The 18,881-nt window shown below is 51.9% G+C and overlaps 1 protein-coding gene and 1 long non-coding RNA gene across 9 annotated transcripts in view; one reads left to right on the forward strand and one right to left on the reverse strand.

Moving 5' to 3' along the window:
• LOC143509468 (uncharacterized) overlaps window positions 1-18,881 on the forward strand; it is a 57,618-nt gene that overhangs the window by 4,856 nt on the left and 33,881 nt on the right. For 6 of the 8 annotated variants that reach the window (XR_013129679.1, XM_076998216.1, XM_076998219.1 and 3 more), the window contains exons 2-6: window positions 16,901-17,144; window positions 17,260-17,418; window positions 17,534-17,726; window positions 18,348-18,470; window positions 18,700-18,801. Coding sequence is in view for 7 of the 8 variants with exons in the window: in XM_076998216.1 (XP_076854331.1) it covers window positions 16,901-17,144; window positions 17,260-17,418; window positions 17,534-17,726; window positions 18,348-18,470; window positions 18,700-18,801 (821 nt within the window). In the remaining variant the exon portion in view is untranslated. Of the gene's footprint in view, window positions 1-15,260; window positions 15,405-16,900; window positions 17,145-17,259; window positions 17,419-17,533; window positions 17,727-18,347; window positions 18,471-18,699; window positions 18,802-18,881 lie in introns of those variants that run through there. The other 2 variants (XM_076998222.1, XM_076998220.1) reach the window with 2 other exon arrangements.
• The window catches only part of LOC143509472 (uncharacterized), a 5,755-nt gene continuing 5,551 nt past the window's right edge, over window positions 18,678-18,881 (reverse strand). Inside the window, exon 3 of the long non-coding RNA XR_013129681.1 lies at window positions 18,678-18,798. This is a non-coding gene — a long non-coding RNA (uncharacterized LOC143509472). The remainder of the gene's footprint in view (window positions 18,799-18,881) is intronic.

Consider the following 18,881-nt stretch of genomic DNA (forward strand, 5'->3'; position numbering starts at 1 on the left):
ACTCTGAACATTTGATCTTGCATTTATTCAGTCATCTTTAAATCATCTCCAAAAAGGCCTTTCATAAAGCACTACACGTTCACGTCATCCCCCTTTATGGTGTCAGAGTCAAAGTAGACTTAACCAGTTGGTCACTATAACCAGTTGGTCACTATACTCTATTTTCATTTCTGCCCAGTTATAGATGGGTGATAGTCATTGCAATATTGTTGCTTTATCTCTGTTCCATAATGGCATATAATACGAGAGTAAACTGATATATAAACACATGAACATATCACTACCGCAGTAATTTTCTGAACTAATTCCTAAATTGAAGAGTTTTTGCCTGAATTGAAGTGTAAACCTGTGAATAAAAGCAGCTGGAGGACTGAATGTACAATAGAGTTCATATAGGACCTTTCAGACTGTAGTGATTGTTCTGTGTGCTGCAGCCGTTTCCCACACTTCAAGTCTCTTCATGTTTCTGTGTCTATCTTGATGTAAGATGTGCATTGTTGAACTCCGGCCAGAAAACCTGGGCAGGTGGCCAGGTGGCCTTTGACCAGCCCGTCAGGCTACACACTGTGTGCGTGTTCTGCACCCCAGTGCCCCTCAGGGCCTGGAATGTGTGTATTCCTGCTATGATGTAGCTCACGGTTGGAGGGCCAGGACTCCACCTCCACCTCCCTGTACAGACAGTGACTCCAGACCAGGCTGATACCACTTTATTGCTAATGGCCAGTTGGCCATCAGGTCAGAATGAACTGAAGGTTTTAAATGACAGGCCGTGATCACTGAAATGGCACCATAGACCTTCCTAGGGTGACCTCTGTGGATACCCATAAACACGCCACTGTTGGTTTGGATTTGGTCATGTATCATTGTTATTGTTGTCTGAAGGAATGGTAGTGGTTTACTGTATGGAGATCAACCACTGTTACTTTGGTCACGTGGCGGTGATAATGTGCTGAATGAACAGTGTGATCTGCACAGGTCTTTTCTCTTCTTCGGCACCATGGTGAATTGTCCTCCACTGTGTTCACGTATGAGTAATGGCATGTCAAAGGTGAACCGAGCTCCCATCATGTCTGCTCAACTGTCATCGCTGACTTTTCAAAATAAAAGTGTTTTTTATTTTACATTCTCCAGTCCCCAAAGAAGCTGCTCTGGTGTGCTTAGAAAAGCGGAGATATGTTTAGATAACCAGTCCTCAGCCTGATTAGATCTCTTCACATAGAATCATGGAGAATCTTCTCTACATCTTCATATATACTTGGCCTCCAATTTATTATATACTCCAGTTTCCCAGAGAGGTGGTTGGTTCTACCAGGAACGTTGGTGGTCTAGCAGAGATCAGCATGACTGGTGAGACGTTGTGAGACGTTGGCATTATTGCATTATAAGTCAACATTACTATGACATCTTTGGCAGCCTAATTTTTTTTTCTCAAAATGAAAAATTATGTTTAAACATGATGTATTTGCAATCATAATTTTGTGAAACTGACCATCGTCAAAGTATCATGTCAAGTTTTTTATTTATTTCTGTTTACAGCTTTATAGTTTCAGACATGAATAAGAGATGATCAGACAAAATTCATGTTTACCTGGTTTGGTTATTTTTTGCATGATTATACCTGTGAAAACACTATAGCTCTTTTGCTGCCTGCTAAAGTTCCCAAACCCTTACTGCTGACACAGGGCAGGGGATTGTGCAGACATGCACCCCCTGTCCACGTCTGGATACCCAGGAGAAGGCAGGAAGTCAGATGTCTGGAGTGATCAAGGCTTTTGCTGGTGCATTGCAGAGATGGGATTCTGGCCAGACGAGGTCTGCTTGGTAATGGTGCTGACATCTGGGCTGGAGAGCACGTTCAGAGATGTTATTGGGTTTTAGATTTCACAGGACCCGATGATTAGCAGCTAGAAATGTGAGAATGATGCTTCCCAAAAGAAAAGACATTTGTCATTTAATAATTACATAGGCAATTTTGTAGTGAAATCTATATACATATCTGCCTATCTATATCTAAAAAGGAACCCTTATTTAAAAAAACTGTGTGCGTGTGTATACAATATGTGTGTGTGTGTGTGTGTATGTATGTGTGTATATATATATATATATATATAATGTATTTCATTTAATTTGGTCTACTGAAAATACTTCCAATTTTATTTGATATTTGAGATATATCAAATAAAGCCATGCTGAAACATCATATGTGAACTCTGACCAGCCACTCTGAAGTACTTCATGTTTGAGCTAAATGTTGAAACTGCAGTGACCCTCTGATCTATTGGGTCAAAAGTCACTTGATCACCTCTTAAGTGTTATGAGATTGCATTGGATTTTTAACATGTTAATACAGTTCTAATCTCTCTAAGTCCCATATAGTATTTCTCACTTGTTGGTGTTACACAGGAAGGGGAATAGTGTTAAAGGTATGTATTACTAAGTCTAATGGAACATGTGCTAGTTTGTGGGCTGTAATGAGTATTGGTGGTTTAATGCCTCCATCAGATGCTCCCTGTTAACCCAGGGGTGCGTGTTACGGGCCCCTCAGTGGTGAAGGTGTCTGTCTGGTCGGAGTCATCGACATGTCGTGCTGCTGTGAAGAGTGAGACACTTTTATTAGGGACGGATGGGCTGATGTCACACGCTGGTCCGGTGTCAGGCCCGTCCCCGTGATGTATGATCCGTTATACCTGCCTCGTTCCGTTCCTGAGAGGCCCGTGTGATGAGGCCAGCAGTGAAAACACTGGTGTTTTGTGAAGTTCTAGTGAGGTCATGTGAACCAGCGTTCCCTTTGCCTTCTCTCTACACACTAATCCAGGAGTTCAGGAGGCCTAATATCAACTCTCTGTGTTTCACAGCCGTGATGCCTCTCAGCAGTCTAAACCAGCGTTAGTTTATACCCCACTATCAATCCTATAATTAAGGAACTCTCTGCACTGAACTCATCTCTGATTACAGCAAACGGGCCAATTAAGAGAAACTGATTAGAAGTTCCATCCCCCTTTACATAATCGCTGCTTCAAGGTTTTCTTTTGTTTGTTTTTTTTAAACTAGCCCTCCGTGTAAATGAAACACAATCCGGAACAGGGAGGGGGGGCTAATTGAGCATTAAATGGGACACAAATGCCCCCAGACACCAGAGCCGTGGTCTGGCTGAGCTGCAGATGAGGGGATCTTGGGAATTCCAAGATTGGCACTGAATGTCCAGTTCCTGTCGAGGTATTTGAGCAACTGGCAGGCACTTTAGAGAAGGAAACGGCGGTATATGAGATCTTGGCTGCATCTCCTCTCTCCGAGGAGTGTGAAACTGATTCTGGCTTAGACTGGCAGAGTCAGGTGTGTGGCTGCAGCTCTGTGGACGTGTGAGCCGTATTTCAGCAGCGACCCTGACGGTCCAGGCCCAGTACCGTCTGTTCCAGTGGGGGGCGCTCAGGGTGCGATTACTGCTGACCTGGTTCCACCATCCACTCAAGGAACTGTGTTGCTGAGCAGAGCCGTGAGTAGATCTTCCATTACGCTCTCATTACTTCCCAAGCTGTGGTGTCTGAGGCTCTCTGCGTTTTTTGAGCCCAATCTGGGAGGCTGCCAAAGAAACCGTTAGGATGCATTAACGAGCAAATTAAGACTAATTGGAGCAGGTCAGGCCTGTAGGTGGATTAACCTCGACGTTCAGGCATGAGGTGTAGAATGAAGACCAATGGATGACACCGTGTTTCATCCCACCCAAGAGTTGGGCCCTGTAGAAAGACATAGACGACTCTAATCGAGTTTTTTTGTTAAGAGGAGATTAAACCAGTCTCCATTTAATAAAGGTTATGATAAGGGTTAGGGAAAGTAATGATGGTCTCTGTTGCTGCTTTATGGCAGACTTGCACATGGATCTGGGATGCATCTTAATTGTTTACAACATAAAACCTTTTTCTCTTATTTGTTTGCTCCAATGTACCAATAAGCACATGGCCCACTGTGCATTCTGCTCTTTAATTGGCTGGGAGGTGTGAGGCTGTGATTGGTGATGTCACGTCCAGCCCCTCCCTCCTCCCTGGTCCCGCCTAGCTCCCCGCTCCCATTCGTTCCTCCCTCTGTCTGTCACGCCCCGTCGTCAGTCTCGTACACCTGAGTCTTGTTCCACCGTCGTGTTTCCGTGTATAAAAACCCCCTCGTGTTTTACCCCGGTGTCGGTCATTCCCTGCACGGTAATCCCTCGCTCCTTCTTATCTCGTTTCCTCCCTAGACCTGTTCCTCCCGCTTCATGTTCTCCCTTTTTACTTCGCTCCCTGTCGGTTTGTTAGTTGTTCCCAGTGTCCTACGCCTGTGTCTAGCGCTTGTGTTCTGAGTATGTCCCCTCGTTAGTATTCCTTGTATTGTTCTTCTGGCTGTCTGTTTGGGTTTTTCTACTGTTATGTTTTAGCGTTTCTTGTGTCTAGTTGCCCCGGTATTCATTGTTGCTTATGTGTTTACAGTTGTTAGTTATGTGTTCATACGTATGCTTGTTCCCAGTTGTTTAACGTTCCCGTTTAGTTCTTGCTCTCTCCCCGTTAGTTTGCTTAGCTCCCTCTGTCTTCCGTGTCCTTATCGTGTTTGTATCCCCTTTCATTAAAAACAACTATACTCTGCATTTGCGTCATGCCTGCCCGTCGCAAACGTTACAGAATGACCGACCAGTCTAACGCGACGCAGCAGAGTACTGAAACGATGGTTGTGTCTATACAACCGTTTGACCGAGATGCTTTCAACGAGCGGTTGGATTCCATCCAAGCCATGCTTGGTAAAGACGCTGATGGGAAACCTGTAGCGCTACCCTCTCTCTGTCTAGTCCCTGAGGTGTACGATGGTGAGAGAGGGTTGGTCAGGAGCTTTCTCCTCCAATGTGAGGGTTACTTACAATTCCTCACGATACCTAAGCCACCGGAGGACATACAGGTCATATTTATGCGGTCGTTGTTGAAGGGGAAAGCCTTAGAGTGGGCCAACATTGTCCTTGCACACCGGGATACCGACGCATGGACTGTGGAGGGGTTTAGCCGGACATTATGTGAAAGGTTTGGTGGAGGTGTATTTGAGTCTGCTCCTCAGTGTCGACGGGGAGTGCCTGCGGACCTGTTGATCAGCAATGGGATCGAGACCTCCACACCCTTCGACGACACCAGCACTGCAGCCCGGCCTCACGACGACGCCGTCCCAGCCTACGGTGACCGCATCCCGGAAGCCACTCCCCAAAGGCCCCCCCAGAATTTTTTGGGGGGACGCAGTGGCCACTCACCGCAGGAATGGCCAGCTCGGACCCAGGATGACGTCGGCCCGGTGGCCACGCCCCCCGATGACGTCGGCCCGGTGGCCACGCCCCCCGATGACGTCGGCCCGGTGGCCACGCCCCCCGATGACGTCGGCCCGGCGGCCACGCCCCCCGATGACGTCGGCCCGGCCGCCACGCCCCCCGATGACGTCGGCCCGGCGGCCACGCCCGCCGATGACGTCGCTCCGGCCGCCACGCCCGCCGATGACGTCGCTCCGGCCGCCACGCCCGCCGATGACGTCGCCTCGGCGGACACGCCCGCCGATGACGTCGCCTCGGCGGACACGCCCTCCGATGACGTCGCCTCGGCGGACACGCCCTCCGATGACGTCTTCACGGCGACGCCGCCTGTTCCCGCTCCCCGCCAGCGGGCTCCGCCTGTTCCCGCTCCCCGCCAGCGGGCTCCGCCTGTTCCCGCTCCCCGCCAGCGGGCTCCGCCTGCTCCCGCTCCCCGCCAGCGGCCCCCGCCTGTTCCCGCACCCCGCCAGCGGCCCCCGCCTGTTCCCGCACCCCGCCAGCGGGCCCCGCCTGTTCCCGCACCCCGCCAGCGGGCCCCGCCTGTTCCCGCACCCCGCCAGCGGGCCCCGCCTGTCTCAGCTGCACGCCAGCGGGCCCCGCCTGTCTCAGCTGCACGCCAGCGGGCCCCGCCTGTCTCAGCTGCACGCCCGGCTCCCCAGGACACTCCTCAGCTTACGCCAGCCCCCCCAGTGACTGCCTTGCCCGCCTGTGGGCCTGGGGCTGGCTCCATGCTGAACCGTCTGGACACTGAAACCCTTGTTGACCCTGTTTTACACTCGCCTGTGTTCCCTTTTTTGCCCTGTCCCCTCCCTGGCTTCCTGTTGGTCCCCGTTCCTGTGTGCGTGTCTGTCCGCGTCCGCGTGCCTGTCCCTGTGTCCGTCCTTGGTGGTATCCTCCATGTCCCTGTGCCAGTCTCTGTTCCCCAGGTAGTCACCCACTTTGTTCCCGTCCCTGTCTCCGTCGTCCTCCGTCTGTTTGCCTCTGTGTCCCAGCCTTCCCGAGTGTCCAGTCCTGTACCCTTGACCACGCCTTGTCCAGCCCCCTTGGTCTCGCCCCCTGTGTCGACCCCCTGTCCTGTCTTGTCTGGCCCCGTTCCTTGTCCTGGTCCTCCCGTGCGTTCGGTGCCCAAGCCATTGTGTCGGTCCTGCCCCGTGTCTGTTGTCCCCGCCCCGGCCTCGCCCTCTCGTTTCCCTCTGTGCCGTGGTGTCTCTGTCCCCAACGTCTGTCCGGTCCTCCCTGGTTGGCGTGCCCCGGAGTTGCACGCCTTGAGGGGGGGTTATGTCACGTCCAGCCCCTCCCTCCTCCCTGGTCCCGCCTAGCTCCCCGCTCCCATTCGTTCCTCCCTCTGTCTGTCACGCCCCGTCGTCAGTCTCGTACACCTGAGTCTTGTTCCACCGTCGTGTTTCCGTGTATAAAAACCCCCTCGTGTTTTACCCCGGTGTCGGTCATTCCCTGCACGGTAATCCCTCGCTCCTTCTTATCTCGTTTCCTCCCTAGACCTGTTCCTCCCGCTTCATGTTCTCCCTTTTTACTTCGCTCCCTGTCGGTTTGTTAGTTGTTCCCAGTGTCCTACGCCTGTGTCTAGCGCTTGTGTTCTGAGTATGTCCCCTCGTTAGTATTCCTTGTATTGTTCTTCTGGCTGTCTGTTTGGGTTTTTCTACTGTTATGTTTTAGCGTTTCTTGTGTCTAGTTGCCCCGGTATTCATTGTTGCTTATGTGTTTACAGTTGTTAGTTATGTGTTCATACGTATGCTTGTTCCCAGTTGTTTAACGTTCCCGTTTAGTTCTTGCTCTCTCCCCGTTAGTTTGCTTAGCTCCCTCTGTCTTCCGTGTCCTTATCGTGTTTGTATCCCCTTTCATTAAAAACAACTATACTCTGCATTTGCGTCATGCCTGCCCGTCGCAAACGTTACAGAATGACCGACCAGTCTAACGCGACGCAGCAGAGTACTGAAACGATGGTTGTGTCTATACAACCGTTTGACCGAGATGCTTTCAACGAGCGGTTGGATTCCATCCAAGCCATGCTTGGTAAAGACGCTGATGGGAAACCTGTAGCGCTACCCTCTCTCTGTCTAGTCCCTGAGGTGTACGATGGTGAGAGAGGGTTGGTCAGGAGCTTTCTCCTCCAATGTGAGGGTTACTTACAATTCCTCACGATACCTAAGCCACCGGAGGACATACAGGTCATATTTATGCGGTCGTTGTTGAAGGGGAAAGCCTTAGAGTGGGCCAACATTGTCCTTGCACACCGGGATACCGACGCATGGACTGTGGAGGGGTTTAGCCGGACATTATGTGAAAGGTTTGGTGGAGGTGTATTTGAGTCTGCTCCTCAGTGTCGACGGGGAGTGCCTGCGGACCTGTTGATCAGCAATGGGATCGAGACCTCCACACCCTTCGACGACACCAGCACTGCAGCCCGGCCTCACGACGACGCCGTCCCAGCCTACGGTGACCGCATCCCGGAAGCCACTCCCCGAAGGCCCCCCCAGAATTTTTTGGGGGGACGCAGTGGCCACTCACCGCAGGAATGGCCAGCTCGGACCCAGGATGACGTCGGCCCGGTGGCCACGCCCCCCGATGACGTCGGCCCGGTGGCCACGGCCCCCGATGACGTCGGCCCGGTGGCCACGCCCCCCGATGACGTCGGCCCGGTGGCCACGCCCCCCGATGACGTCGGCCCGGCGGCCACGCCCCCCGATGACGTCGGCCCGGCGGCCACGCCCCCCGATGACGTCGGCCCGGCGGCCACGCCCGCCGATGACGTCGCTCCGGCCGCCACGCCCGCCGATGACGTCGCTCCGGCCGCCACGCCCGCCGATGACGTCGCCTCGGCGGACACGCCCGCCGATGACGTCGCCTCGGCGGACACGCCCTCCGATGACGTCGCCTCGGCGGACACGCCCTCCGATGACGTCTTCACGGCGACGCCGCCTGTTCCCGCTCCCCGCCAGCGGGCTCCGCCTGTTCCCGCTCCCCGCCAGCGGGCTCCGCCTGTTCCCGCTCCCCGCCAGCGGGCTCCGCCTGCTCCCGCTCCCCGCCAGCGGCCCCCGCCTGTTCCCGCACCCCGCCAGCGGGCCCCGCCTGTTCCCGCACCCCGCCAGCGGGCCCCGCCTGTTCCCGCACCCCGCCAGCGGGCCCCGCCTGTTCCCGCACCCCGCCAGCGGGCCCCGCCTGTTCCCGCACCCCGCCAGCGGGCCCCGCCTGTCTCAGCTGCACGCCAGCGGGCCCCGCCTGTCTCAGCTGCACGCCAGCGGGCCCCGCCTGTCTCAGCTGCACGCCCGGCTCCCCAGGACACTCCTCAGCTTACGCCAGCCCCCCCAGTGACTGCCTTGCCCGCCTGTGGGCCTGGGGCTGGCTCCATGCTGAACCGTCTGGACACTGAAACCCTTGTTGACCCTGTTTTACACTCGCCTGTGTTCCCTTTTTTGCCCTGTCCCCTCCCTGGCTTCCTGTTGGTCCCCGTTCCTGTGTGCGTGTCTGTCCACGTCCGCGTGCCTGTCCCTGTGTCCGTCCTTGGTGGTATCCTCCATGTCCCTGTGCCAGTCTCTGTTCCCCAGGTAGTCACCCACTTTGTTCCCGTCCCTGTCTCCGTCGTCCTCCGTCTGTTTGCCTCTGTGTCCCAGCCTTCCCGAGTGTCCAGTCCTGTACCCTTGACCACGCCTTGTCCAGCCCCCTTGGTCTCGCCCCCTGTGTCGACCCCCTGTCCTGTCTCGTCTGGCCCTGTTCCTTGTCCTGGTCCTCCCGTGCGTTCGGTGCCCAAGCCATTGTGTCCGTCCTGCCCCGTGTCTGTTGTCCCCGCCCCGGCCTCGCCCTCTCGTTTCCCTCTGTGCCGTGGTGTCTCTGTCCCCAACGTCTGTCCGGTCCTCCCTGGTTGGCGTGCCCCGGAGTTGCACGCCTTGAGGGGGGGTTATGTCACGTCCAGCCCCTCCCTCCTCCCTGGTCCCGCCTAGCTCCCCGCTCCCATTCGTTCCTCCCTCTGTCTGTCACGCCCCGTCGTCAGTCTCGTACACCTGAGTCTTGTTCCACCGTCGTGTTTCCGTGTATAAAAACCCCCTCGTGTTTTACCCCGGTGTCGGTCATTCCCTGCACGGTAATCCCTCGCTCCTTCTTATCTCGTTTCCTCCCTAGACCTGTTCCTCCCGCTTCATGTTCTCCCTTTTTACTTCGCTCCCTGTCGGTTTGTTAGTTGTTCCCAGTGTCCTACGCCTGTGTCTAGCGCTTGTGTTCTGAGTATGTCCCCTCGTTAGTATTCCTTGTATTGTTCTTCTGGCTGTCTGTTTGGGTTTTTCTACTGTTATGTTTTAGCGTTTCTTGTGTCTAGTTGCCCCGGTATTCATTGTTGCTTATGTGTTTACAGTTGTTAGTTATGTGTTCATACGTATGCTTGTTCCCAGTTGTTTAACGTTCCCGTTTAGTTCTTGCTCTCTCCCCGTTAGTTTGCTTAGCTCCCTCTGTCTTCCGTGTCCTTATCGTGTTTGTATCCCCTTTCATTAAAAACAACTATACTCTGCATTTGCGTCATGCCTGCCCGTCGCAAACGTTACAGAATGACCGACCAGTCTAACGCGACGCAGCAGAGTACTGAAACGATGGTTGTGTCTATACAACCGTTTGACCGAGATGCTTTCAACGAGCGGTTGGATTCCATCCAAGCCATGCTTGGTAAAGACGCTGATGGGAAACCTGTAGCGCTACCCTCTCTCTGTCTAGTCCCTGAGGTGTACGATGGTGAGAGAGGGTTGGTCAGGAGCTTTCTCCTCCAATGTGAGGGTTACTTACAATTCCTCACGATACCTAAGCCACCGGAGGACATACAGGTCATATTTATGCGGTCGTTGTTGAAGGGGAAAGCCTTAGAGTGGGCCAACATTGTCCTTGCACACCGGGATACCGACGCATGGACTGTGGAGGGGTTTAGCCGGACATTATGTGAAAGGTTTGGTGGAGGTGTATTTGAGTCTGCTCCTCAGTGTCGACGGGGAGTGCCTGCGGACCTGTTGATCAGCAATGGGATCGAGACCTCCACACCCTTCGACGACACCAGCACTGCAGCCCGGCCTCACGACGACGCCGTCCCAGCCTACGGTGACCGCATCCCGGAAGCCACTCCCCGAAGGCCCCCCCAGAATTTTTTGGGGGGACGCAGTGGCCACTCACCGCAGGAATGGCCAGCTCGGACCCAGGATGACGTCGGCCCGGTGGCCACGCCCCCCGATGACGTCGGCCCGGTGGCCACGCCCCCCGATGACGTCGGCCCGGTGGCCACGCCCCCGATGACGTCGGCCCGGCGGCCACGCCCCCCGATGACGTCGGCCCGGCGGCCACGCCCCCCGATGACGTCGGCCCGGCGGCCACGCCCCCCGATGACGTCGGCCCGGCGGCCACGCCCGCCGATGACGTCGCTCCGGCCGCCACGCCCGCCGATGACGTCGCTCCGGCCGCCACGCCCGCCGATGACGTCGCCTCGGCGGACACGCCCGCCGATGACGTCGCCTCGGCGGACACGCCCTCCGATGACGTCGCCTCGGCGGACACGCCCTCCGATGACGTCTTCACGGCGACGCCGCCTGTTCCCGCTCCCCGCCAGCGGGCTCCGCCTGTTCCCGCTCCCCGCCAGCGGGTTCCGCCTGTTCCCGCTCCCCGCCAGCGGGCTCCGCCTGTTCCCGCTCCCCGCCAGCGGCCCCCGCCTGTTCCCGCTCCCCGCCAGCGGCCCCCGCCTGTTCCCGCACCCCGCCAGCGGGCCCCGCCTGTTCCCGCACCCCGCCAGCGGGCCCCGCCTGTTCCCGCACCCCGCCAGCGGGCCCCGCCTGTTCCCGCACCCCGCCAGCGGGCCCCGCCTGTCTCAGCTGCACGCCAGCGGGCCCCGCCTGTCTCAGCTGCACGCCAGCGGGCCCCGCCTGTCTCAGCTGCACGCCCGGCTCCCCAGGACACTCCTCAGCTTACGCCAGCCCCCCCAGTGACTGCCTTGCCCGCCTGTGGGCCTGGGGCTGGCTCCATGCTGAACCGTCTGGACACTGAAACCCTTGTTGACCCTGTTTTACACTCGCCTGTGTTCCCTTTTTTGCCCTGTCCCCTCCCTGGCTTCCTGTTGGTCCCCGTTCCTGTGTGCGTGTCTGTCCGCGTCCGCGTGCCTGTCCCTGTGTCCGTCCTTGGTGGTATCCTCCATGTCCCTGTGCCAGTCTCTGTTCCCCAGGTAGTCACCCACTTTGTTCCCGTCCCTGTCTCCGTCGTCCTCCGTCTGTTTGCCTCTGTGTCCCAGCCTTCCCGAGTGTCCAGTCCTGTTCCCTTGACCACGCCTTGTCCAGCCCCCTTGGTCTCGCCCCCTGTGTCGACCCCCTGTCCTGTCTCGTCTGGCCCCGTTCCTTGTCCTGGTCCTCCCGTGCGTTCGGTGCCCAAGCCATTGTGTCCGTCCTGCCCCGTGTCTGTTGTCCCCGCCCCGGCCTCGCCCTCTCGTTTCCCTCTGTGCCGTGGTGTCTCTGTCCCCAACGTCTGTCCGGTCCTCCCTGGTTGGCGTGCCCCGGAGTTGCACGCCTTGAGGGGGGGTTATGTCACGTCCAGCCCCTCCCTCCTCCCTGGTCCCGCCTAGCTCCCCGCTCCCATTCGTTCCTCCCTCTGTCTGTCACGCCCCGTCGTCAGTCTCGTACACCTGAGTCTTGTTCCACCGTCGTGTTTCCGTGTATAAAAACCCCCTCGTGTTTTACCCCGGTGTCGGTCATTCCCTGCACGGTAATCCCTCGCTCCTTCTTATCTCGTTTCCTCCCTAGACCTGTTCCTCCCACTTCATGTTCTCCCTTTTTACTTCGCTCCCTGTCGGTTTGTTAGTTGTTCCCAGTGTCCTACGCCTGTGTCTAGCGCTTGTGTTCTGAGTATGTCCCCTCGTTAGTATTCCTTGTATTGTTCTTCTGGCTGTCTGTTTGGGTTTTTCTACTGTTATGTTTTAGCGTTTCTTGTGTCTAGTTGCCCCGGTATTCATTGTTGCTTATGTGTTTACAGTTGTTAGTTATGTGTTCATACGTATGCTTGTTCCCAGTTGTTTAACGTTCCCGTTTAGTTCTTGCTCTCTCCCCGTTAGTTTGCTTAGCTCCCTCTGTCTTCCGTGTCCTTATCGTGTTTGTATCCCCTTTCATTAAAAACAACTATACTCTGCATTTGCGTCATGCCTGCCCGTCGCAAACGTTACAGGTGAGCTGTGAGATGTGTGTGTGTGTGTGTGTGTGTGTGTGTGTGTGTGCGCTTCATGGAGTCGGGACATAGTACCAGAAGCAGCGAATGAGAGCATTCACACGTGTTCTGACCGAGCCGTGTACTGAGGCGGGTTGAGGCTTGTCCATATCCATCATCCAATCTAAAATGGTCATGTGACATGTTGCAGTAACGTGATGTTCCTCTTGTATCCAGGCAGTAAGTGTGTATGAGCTTTCTCTGTTTTTAACAAAGCAACATGTGTTTGCGTCCCCATCTTTGTCCACTCAGGAGAAACTGTTTGACTTCTTTCCCATCATGGGGATACAGGATTGTTGTGAACGTAATGGGCGTGTGTGCTGCTCCTGGATCAGTTCTGCTCACGATACTTCACAGCTGTCCTCACAGGAGCCCAAGATCTCCTGTATCCTGGAGCTGAAGATCTCACACAGAGCAGAGAACACTGCTGTCTGTTTTATTAGTCCCTCCAGAGGAAACGTGCTGCAGTGTCTCGTCTGCGTGGTACTACAGGAAGAGAATAACAGCAGAGCCTCCCGGGGGATCCCTCTGTGCTTCTTCCCCTGGCACTGTGTGTGTGTGTGTGTGTGTGTGTGTGTGTGTGTGTGTGTGTTGAGTGAGGGAAGTGAGTGAAAGAGATGAGATGGAGAAATCTCTTCCACACAGTGCCTGTGTTTGTTAAGTGTGTGTGTGTGTGTGTGTGTGTTTGTGTGTGTGTGTGTGTGTGTGTGTGTGTGTGTGTGTGTGTGTGTGTTTGTGTGTGTGCACTGAGCAGAATCCTTGGGCAAGACGGATTTTTCATCAGTCTCCTCGGTGAGGAGCTGTGTGTAACTCGGTGAGGGGTTGTAGGAACTCTGGGGTTCTGTTTGTAACTCAGTGTGTAACTCAGTGGGGTTCAGTGTGTAACTCAGTGGGGTTCAGTGTGTAACTCAGTGGGGTTCAGTGTGTAACTTGGTGGGGTTCAGTGTGTAACTCGGTGGGGTTCAGTGTGTAACTCGGTGGGGTTCAGTGTGTAACTGAGACCCGACAACATAACGACTGAAGACAACACAAGCCTGCAGTGGAGGCTTCTTTTCAACACACACTGAAATAAGAGGTCAGTGCTGCTGTAGCTGAACACCCTTAATGGAGATCTGCCGGCCCCGCCCCCTCACCCCCCCCCACCCCCCAGCGATCTGCCGGCCCCGCCCCCTCACCCCCCAGCGTCTGTCAGAATGAACGGAGTCGCTACAACCTCTTTTCTTTTTTCATATCTCTGCTTCCTTCCTTTCAGCTGTCGTGCTGTAATGCCCAGGAAGTCCCAAACCTCCGTGGGGGAGGAAAATCGTGTATCATAAGATCGCAACCCTGCTTCTCAAACGTCGTGTGCATCTCGTTTTCTCATGGTCTGGGCCCGTTTCTGCACGGAAGCGTCTGTGGGTAGCCATCGCCCACGGCGACAGGGAGGAGGAGAGGGGAGGGGCACATGGACTCATTCTCACCAAACCTGACCCACGACCCGCTTAACCCAGACCACAGGAAGAGGCAATGTCCTCGCACTAGAACTTCTCTGCTTCTCAGAGTCATCCAGCATAAATCTTCCATACCTGACCCCTGGGGAACCTCCTGAATTATCTCTGCTCCTTACATACATCATGGAAAAATTATCAGGCTTCTCCAAGTGAATGTGAGTCTGAGATTAGGCTTTGTTTTCCCATCTCTATAATACAGTTATATACATTTTATTAGACCTTTATTTATACAGGTAGTCCCATTGAGACTTGGCGTCTCATTTACAAGAGAGACCTCTTTTCAATACAATATAAAACAACAATTAAGCTAAAAATAACACTTAAATAATATTAGTGGTGGGCCGTTAACGGCGGTCGTTAATTTGATACTCTTATCGGGCGATATAAAAATTATCGCCGTTAATCTATTCTTAAAGTTGGGTTGGGAACTGGGTCAAAATGGGTAAGCAAACTATGATAACTTTCAACTTGATAGTTGAGCTCGGCTGTATTCCTAACCAAATTGCACAGTAGGGGCGAGAACGAGTTTTCAAACCTGTGAATTACAAATCGTACGTGTGTTTACATGGATGCAGCCACGAAGTCGCCCGGTTTGCTTCATGGAAAATTCATTTTTAGGAACGTAAAGTGTTACCGGAGCGGAGCTCGGAGCGGTCGTTTTCTGCATGGTCCTAGCGCTAGATTCGTATCGTTATGTAGGCTTACAAATTCATGTTTAACTGAATAAACGAGTAGCCTACATTTTATTGAGCATGTTTTTTTTCTTCAAGTATCAAAGTAGAACAGCTTCCTCAAGCAGTCATTGATGCATTTTGGAAACAGGAGATGAGCCCCTGGTCTAACGCACCCCCTGTATTAAGAATCCCTATCTCAAAAACTGACTTTTAGTCATTACTTGGGTAGCACGCATATGAGCCATTTTAATATAGATTAATCTAGATTAATCTAGATTAATTTCAAGATTTCAGTGAGATTAATCTAGATTAAAAAAATTAATCTATGCCCACCCCTAAATAATAAACATATTATTCATACACATCATAAAACAATGTACAAGATAGATATAAAAAATTTACAGTAACTAGATAACTAATATTCATAAAACATAAAACATAGCATATTTATACTGATTAATAATTACATGTGCAGGTATCTATAAATCTCTTCTCTAAAACTTTCAGCAGAGCTTTAAAATCCCTAAGTGTGACCAGACTGGACAGCTTCAATTCCTTTTGAAGCAAGTTCCACCTGGAGGGACCGGAAAAGGAAAACGCCTTTTTACCAAGCTCGGTCCGCACCGAAGGAACACTAAAAGAGATAAAATCCTGGGAGCGAAGGCTGTAACATTGCTCTTTACGAGAAAAAAATGTAAAAAGGTAAGATGGTGCCAGATTAAGAATAGATTTATAAATAAATAAGTAAAAATGTAAAAGCCTGCGGTTATGTAAGGAGGGCCAGTTTACCAAGGGGTATAAGGTATAGTGATGAGTAAGGGATCTCGCACCTGTAATAAATCTAATGGCCCCATGGTAAGCAGCGTCCAACATACGTAGTGAGGAGGCAGAGGCATTCATATATATTACATCACCATAATCTAACCTACTTAAAAAGGTAGCCGAAACCAACTGCTTCCTAGCTCTAAAAGAAAAACAGGACTTATTTCTAAAAAAGAAACCAAGTTGCAACTTGAGCTTTTTAAGAAGACATACAATGTGGGGGATAAAAGTCAATTTCTCATCAACAGTGATGCCAAGGTATGTATATGATGTTACAAAATCAATTTGCAATCCTTGTGCAGTCGTAATAGTGGGTAAGGGAGAAGGTACTTTCTTACTGTTAGAAAATAACATTCCCTTCGTTTTTTTAGCATTTATAACCAAGTTGTAATAACTGCGACTGAATGGTGTTAAAAGCAGTCTGAAGGTGCTTAAAAACAAGAGCAATTGATTTTGCATGACAATAAATTACAGTGTCATCAGCATAGAAATGCACAGATGCATTTACAAGATAATGGGCCAGATTATTAATATAAATAATAAAAAGAGTTGGGCCTAAAACTGAACCTTGAGGGACACCCCTGGAGATTTCTAAAAAACTGGAAGTCTGACCCCCATATTGTACACACTGCTTTCGGTCAGTTAAGTAATTCAGGAACCAGCCCATAGCCTGCTCTAAAAACCCAATATCTAAAAGCCTTTGGCATAAAATCCCATGATCAACTGTGTCAAAAGCCTTAGAGAGATCAACAAAAAGGGCAGCACAATAATGCTCTGTGTCTAGAACTTCAATTACATCATTTAAAACTTTTAAAGAGGCAGTTACTGTACCATGTTGCTTTCTAAACCCAGATTGATGAGGTGATAAAATGTTTCTTGAATCCAAATAATGCTTGACCTGTTCATTTATAATCCTTTCCATGACTTTTGCTAAAACACACAATTTCGAGATAGGCCTGTAATTATTTAAGGCTGTAGGATCCCCACCTTTCAGTAAGGGTAAAACATAAGCCGATTTCCAGAGATTAGGAGTTTTGTTTTCTTGCTTGAGCTATGATGTCAGCAGCTAATTGTAGAAAATAAGGTGGGAGGTTGTCTGGACCAGAATATTTTTTAACATCTAGCCTTTTTAGCTCCTTACAGACCTCACTTACAGGAATACATGATGCTAGGATCACATACTTTGATTTTTAATGTCCCAGAAAGTCTTTCAAACCTGAATCACAGTGTCTCTGTGATTAATATTTGGTATGTAAGCAACCTATCGTGTTGTAGTGTTGTAGCTCTTTTGCTGCTCATTCTAGCTGTGGAAATGATGCTGTCGTATATATTTGGGGGATTTATACACTCCCCAACCCTGTAATTGCATTTTTCAGGAGCGATAACGTTTGATCATCCATTGATCTCCATGAATGCTGTATTGTGTGCGCTTCTTACAGAAGAGGAGGAACAAAGTTTGGACCTTTTCACCCAGAAGATGGACGTGCTGAAACACCTGTTTGGCCTCGTGCCCCAGAGTAACAATGTGTCTCTGTATGAGGAGGACGGAGGGTGTTCAGTCCTCAGCGTGGGGATCTACTCAACGCTGACGCTACCCACACGCAGCGTCTTCGGCCCGAGGTCTGGCCCACGCATTCGTTCTGCTCCAGGAGGGACAGGGCTGCTTACCGTGATGTTTGTGTAACTGTGTTGTGTGACTGTGTGTTTGTGTATGGGGGGGATGCTGGTTTAACAGCTTTGCGGACGAGTTCAGCGTGTTTCTCCAGCTACGGAGCTCTCAGGAACTGGACCGCAGCGTCCTGACCATCCTGGACTTCTACAATCAAGTAGTGTTCCAGATCCGTCTGAGGCCTTCAGGAATCACCCTCCTCACGGGCCAACAGCGCGATTATGAGTCCGTCTCTCCGTCAGCTGTGACCATATAACACTTTCATAGATCTGAAGATTTAAGACCTCAGGCAAACCACTGGCTTCCTGTTTCTCTGTCCAATTATATTTTTGCTTCCCAGGTTTTCGGCGTGGGGTTTGTCGGACTCGCAGTGGCACTGGGTCTCGGTAGGCGTGGCGTTCGAATGGCTGGCCGTGTATGTGGACTGTGTTCTGGTGGAGAAGGTGAGGTGGTCCTACCCCTACCTGGGCATCACCACTGAGGGTCTACTGATGGTCGGCGGCATTCTGCACGGCTTCGAGATGCCGTTCGAGGTATTCTTGCAGAATTTTATGAACATGGTCACTAAGTGAACGTGCTGGGTTAATGTTCCTAGAGAAGCACCAGTTGGTTACTTCATTTAAGCGTTTCTGCTCATCAGATCATTTAAAACTCGATTTAATTATATTTACAAAGACGGCGTGTGTTTTATCAGAGTCTCATTGGTTACAGCCGACCATAAATTGTACTCCAGTTCCTTGTGTTAATGGTGTGACTTGTAGAACATTCATAATTCAGAGGACCAAGATCCAGATGTGGAGAAACAAGGTTCTTCTAGAATTCAACCTTTCTCTGTTCATGATCAGTAGCAAATGCAAGAAGGGGTTACTTATCAAAACACGCTCTCCTGCTTAAAAAAAACATTATAATATAGAAAAGGTATCTGATTACCATATGACTTAGATCTGTGGCCCTCCAAGGCAATACTCAATGCATGTGACCTTTTACCACAGTCCAGATTAACGAGAGTATGCTGGAAACAAGCCGCCCTGTTCTGAGCTCCAGAGACAGGGGCCGGGGTTCAGTGGGGCAGCTCAGTGCCCAGGGTCTGGCCCTAGCTGACGGGGGTGGATGGTGACGTGGGTGGATGCTGATGTAGGATTCTCCATCCCCAGGGGGAGCTCAGGCAGTTGATGTTTCTGATGGGTGATGGTGCAGCGTCTGGTTATCACTGTAGTCTCCACCAGCCTGTGTGTGAATACTCACTGATGTCCAGCAGTCGTGAAACACACACCCAGGTACAAAAGAGCACAGCCCACACTGACACCCTCATTGTGGAAATGTAATCAATCGGAGTTGGTGACCTTAGCATTTAACAACCACACAATGACAATAATGTGATTGAGTATGTAGCCAAAACATCATCTTTCTGTTTTTTTTTTATTTAAACAGTATAAAATATTTTAGCTAGTACATTGAGTACACACTAACGTGACTGATTAGAGGTTGATTAAAACATTTTTCCAGACTCCACCATCCCTGTCATCGATGAGCCCAACAGAGTTCTTCCCAGACCTGCAGGGGACGGTTCCCGACCCCAGGATTGAGGCCCAGGAAGCAGTTGCCCTGGTGAGGGGTATGGAGAGATCCTTTCAGGGGCAGTTATGAGCTGTCAGGGTCCATGTAACGTGCTTGTTCAAGCAGCTTAA

Source organism: Brachyhypopomus gauderio, chromosome 3, assembly GCF_052324685.1.
Source record: "Brachyhypopomus gauderio isolate BG-103 chromosome 3, BGAUD_0.2, whole genome shotgun sequence".
NCBI classification, from domain to species: Eukaryota; Metazoa; Chordata; class Actinopteri; order Gymnotiformes; family Hypopomidae; genus Brachyhypopomus; species Brachyhypopomus gauderio.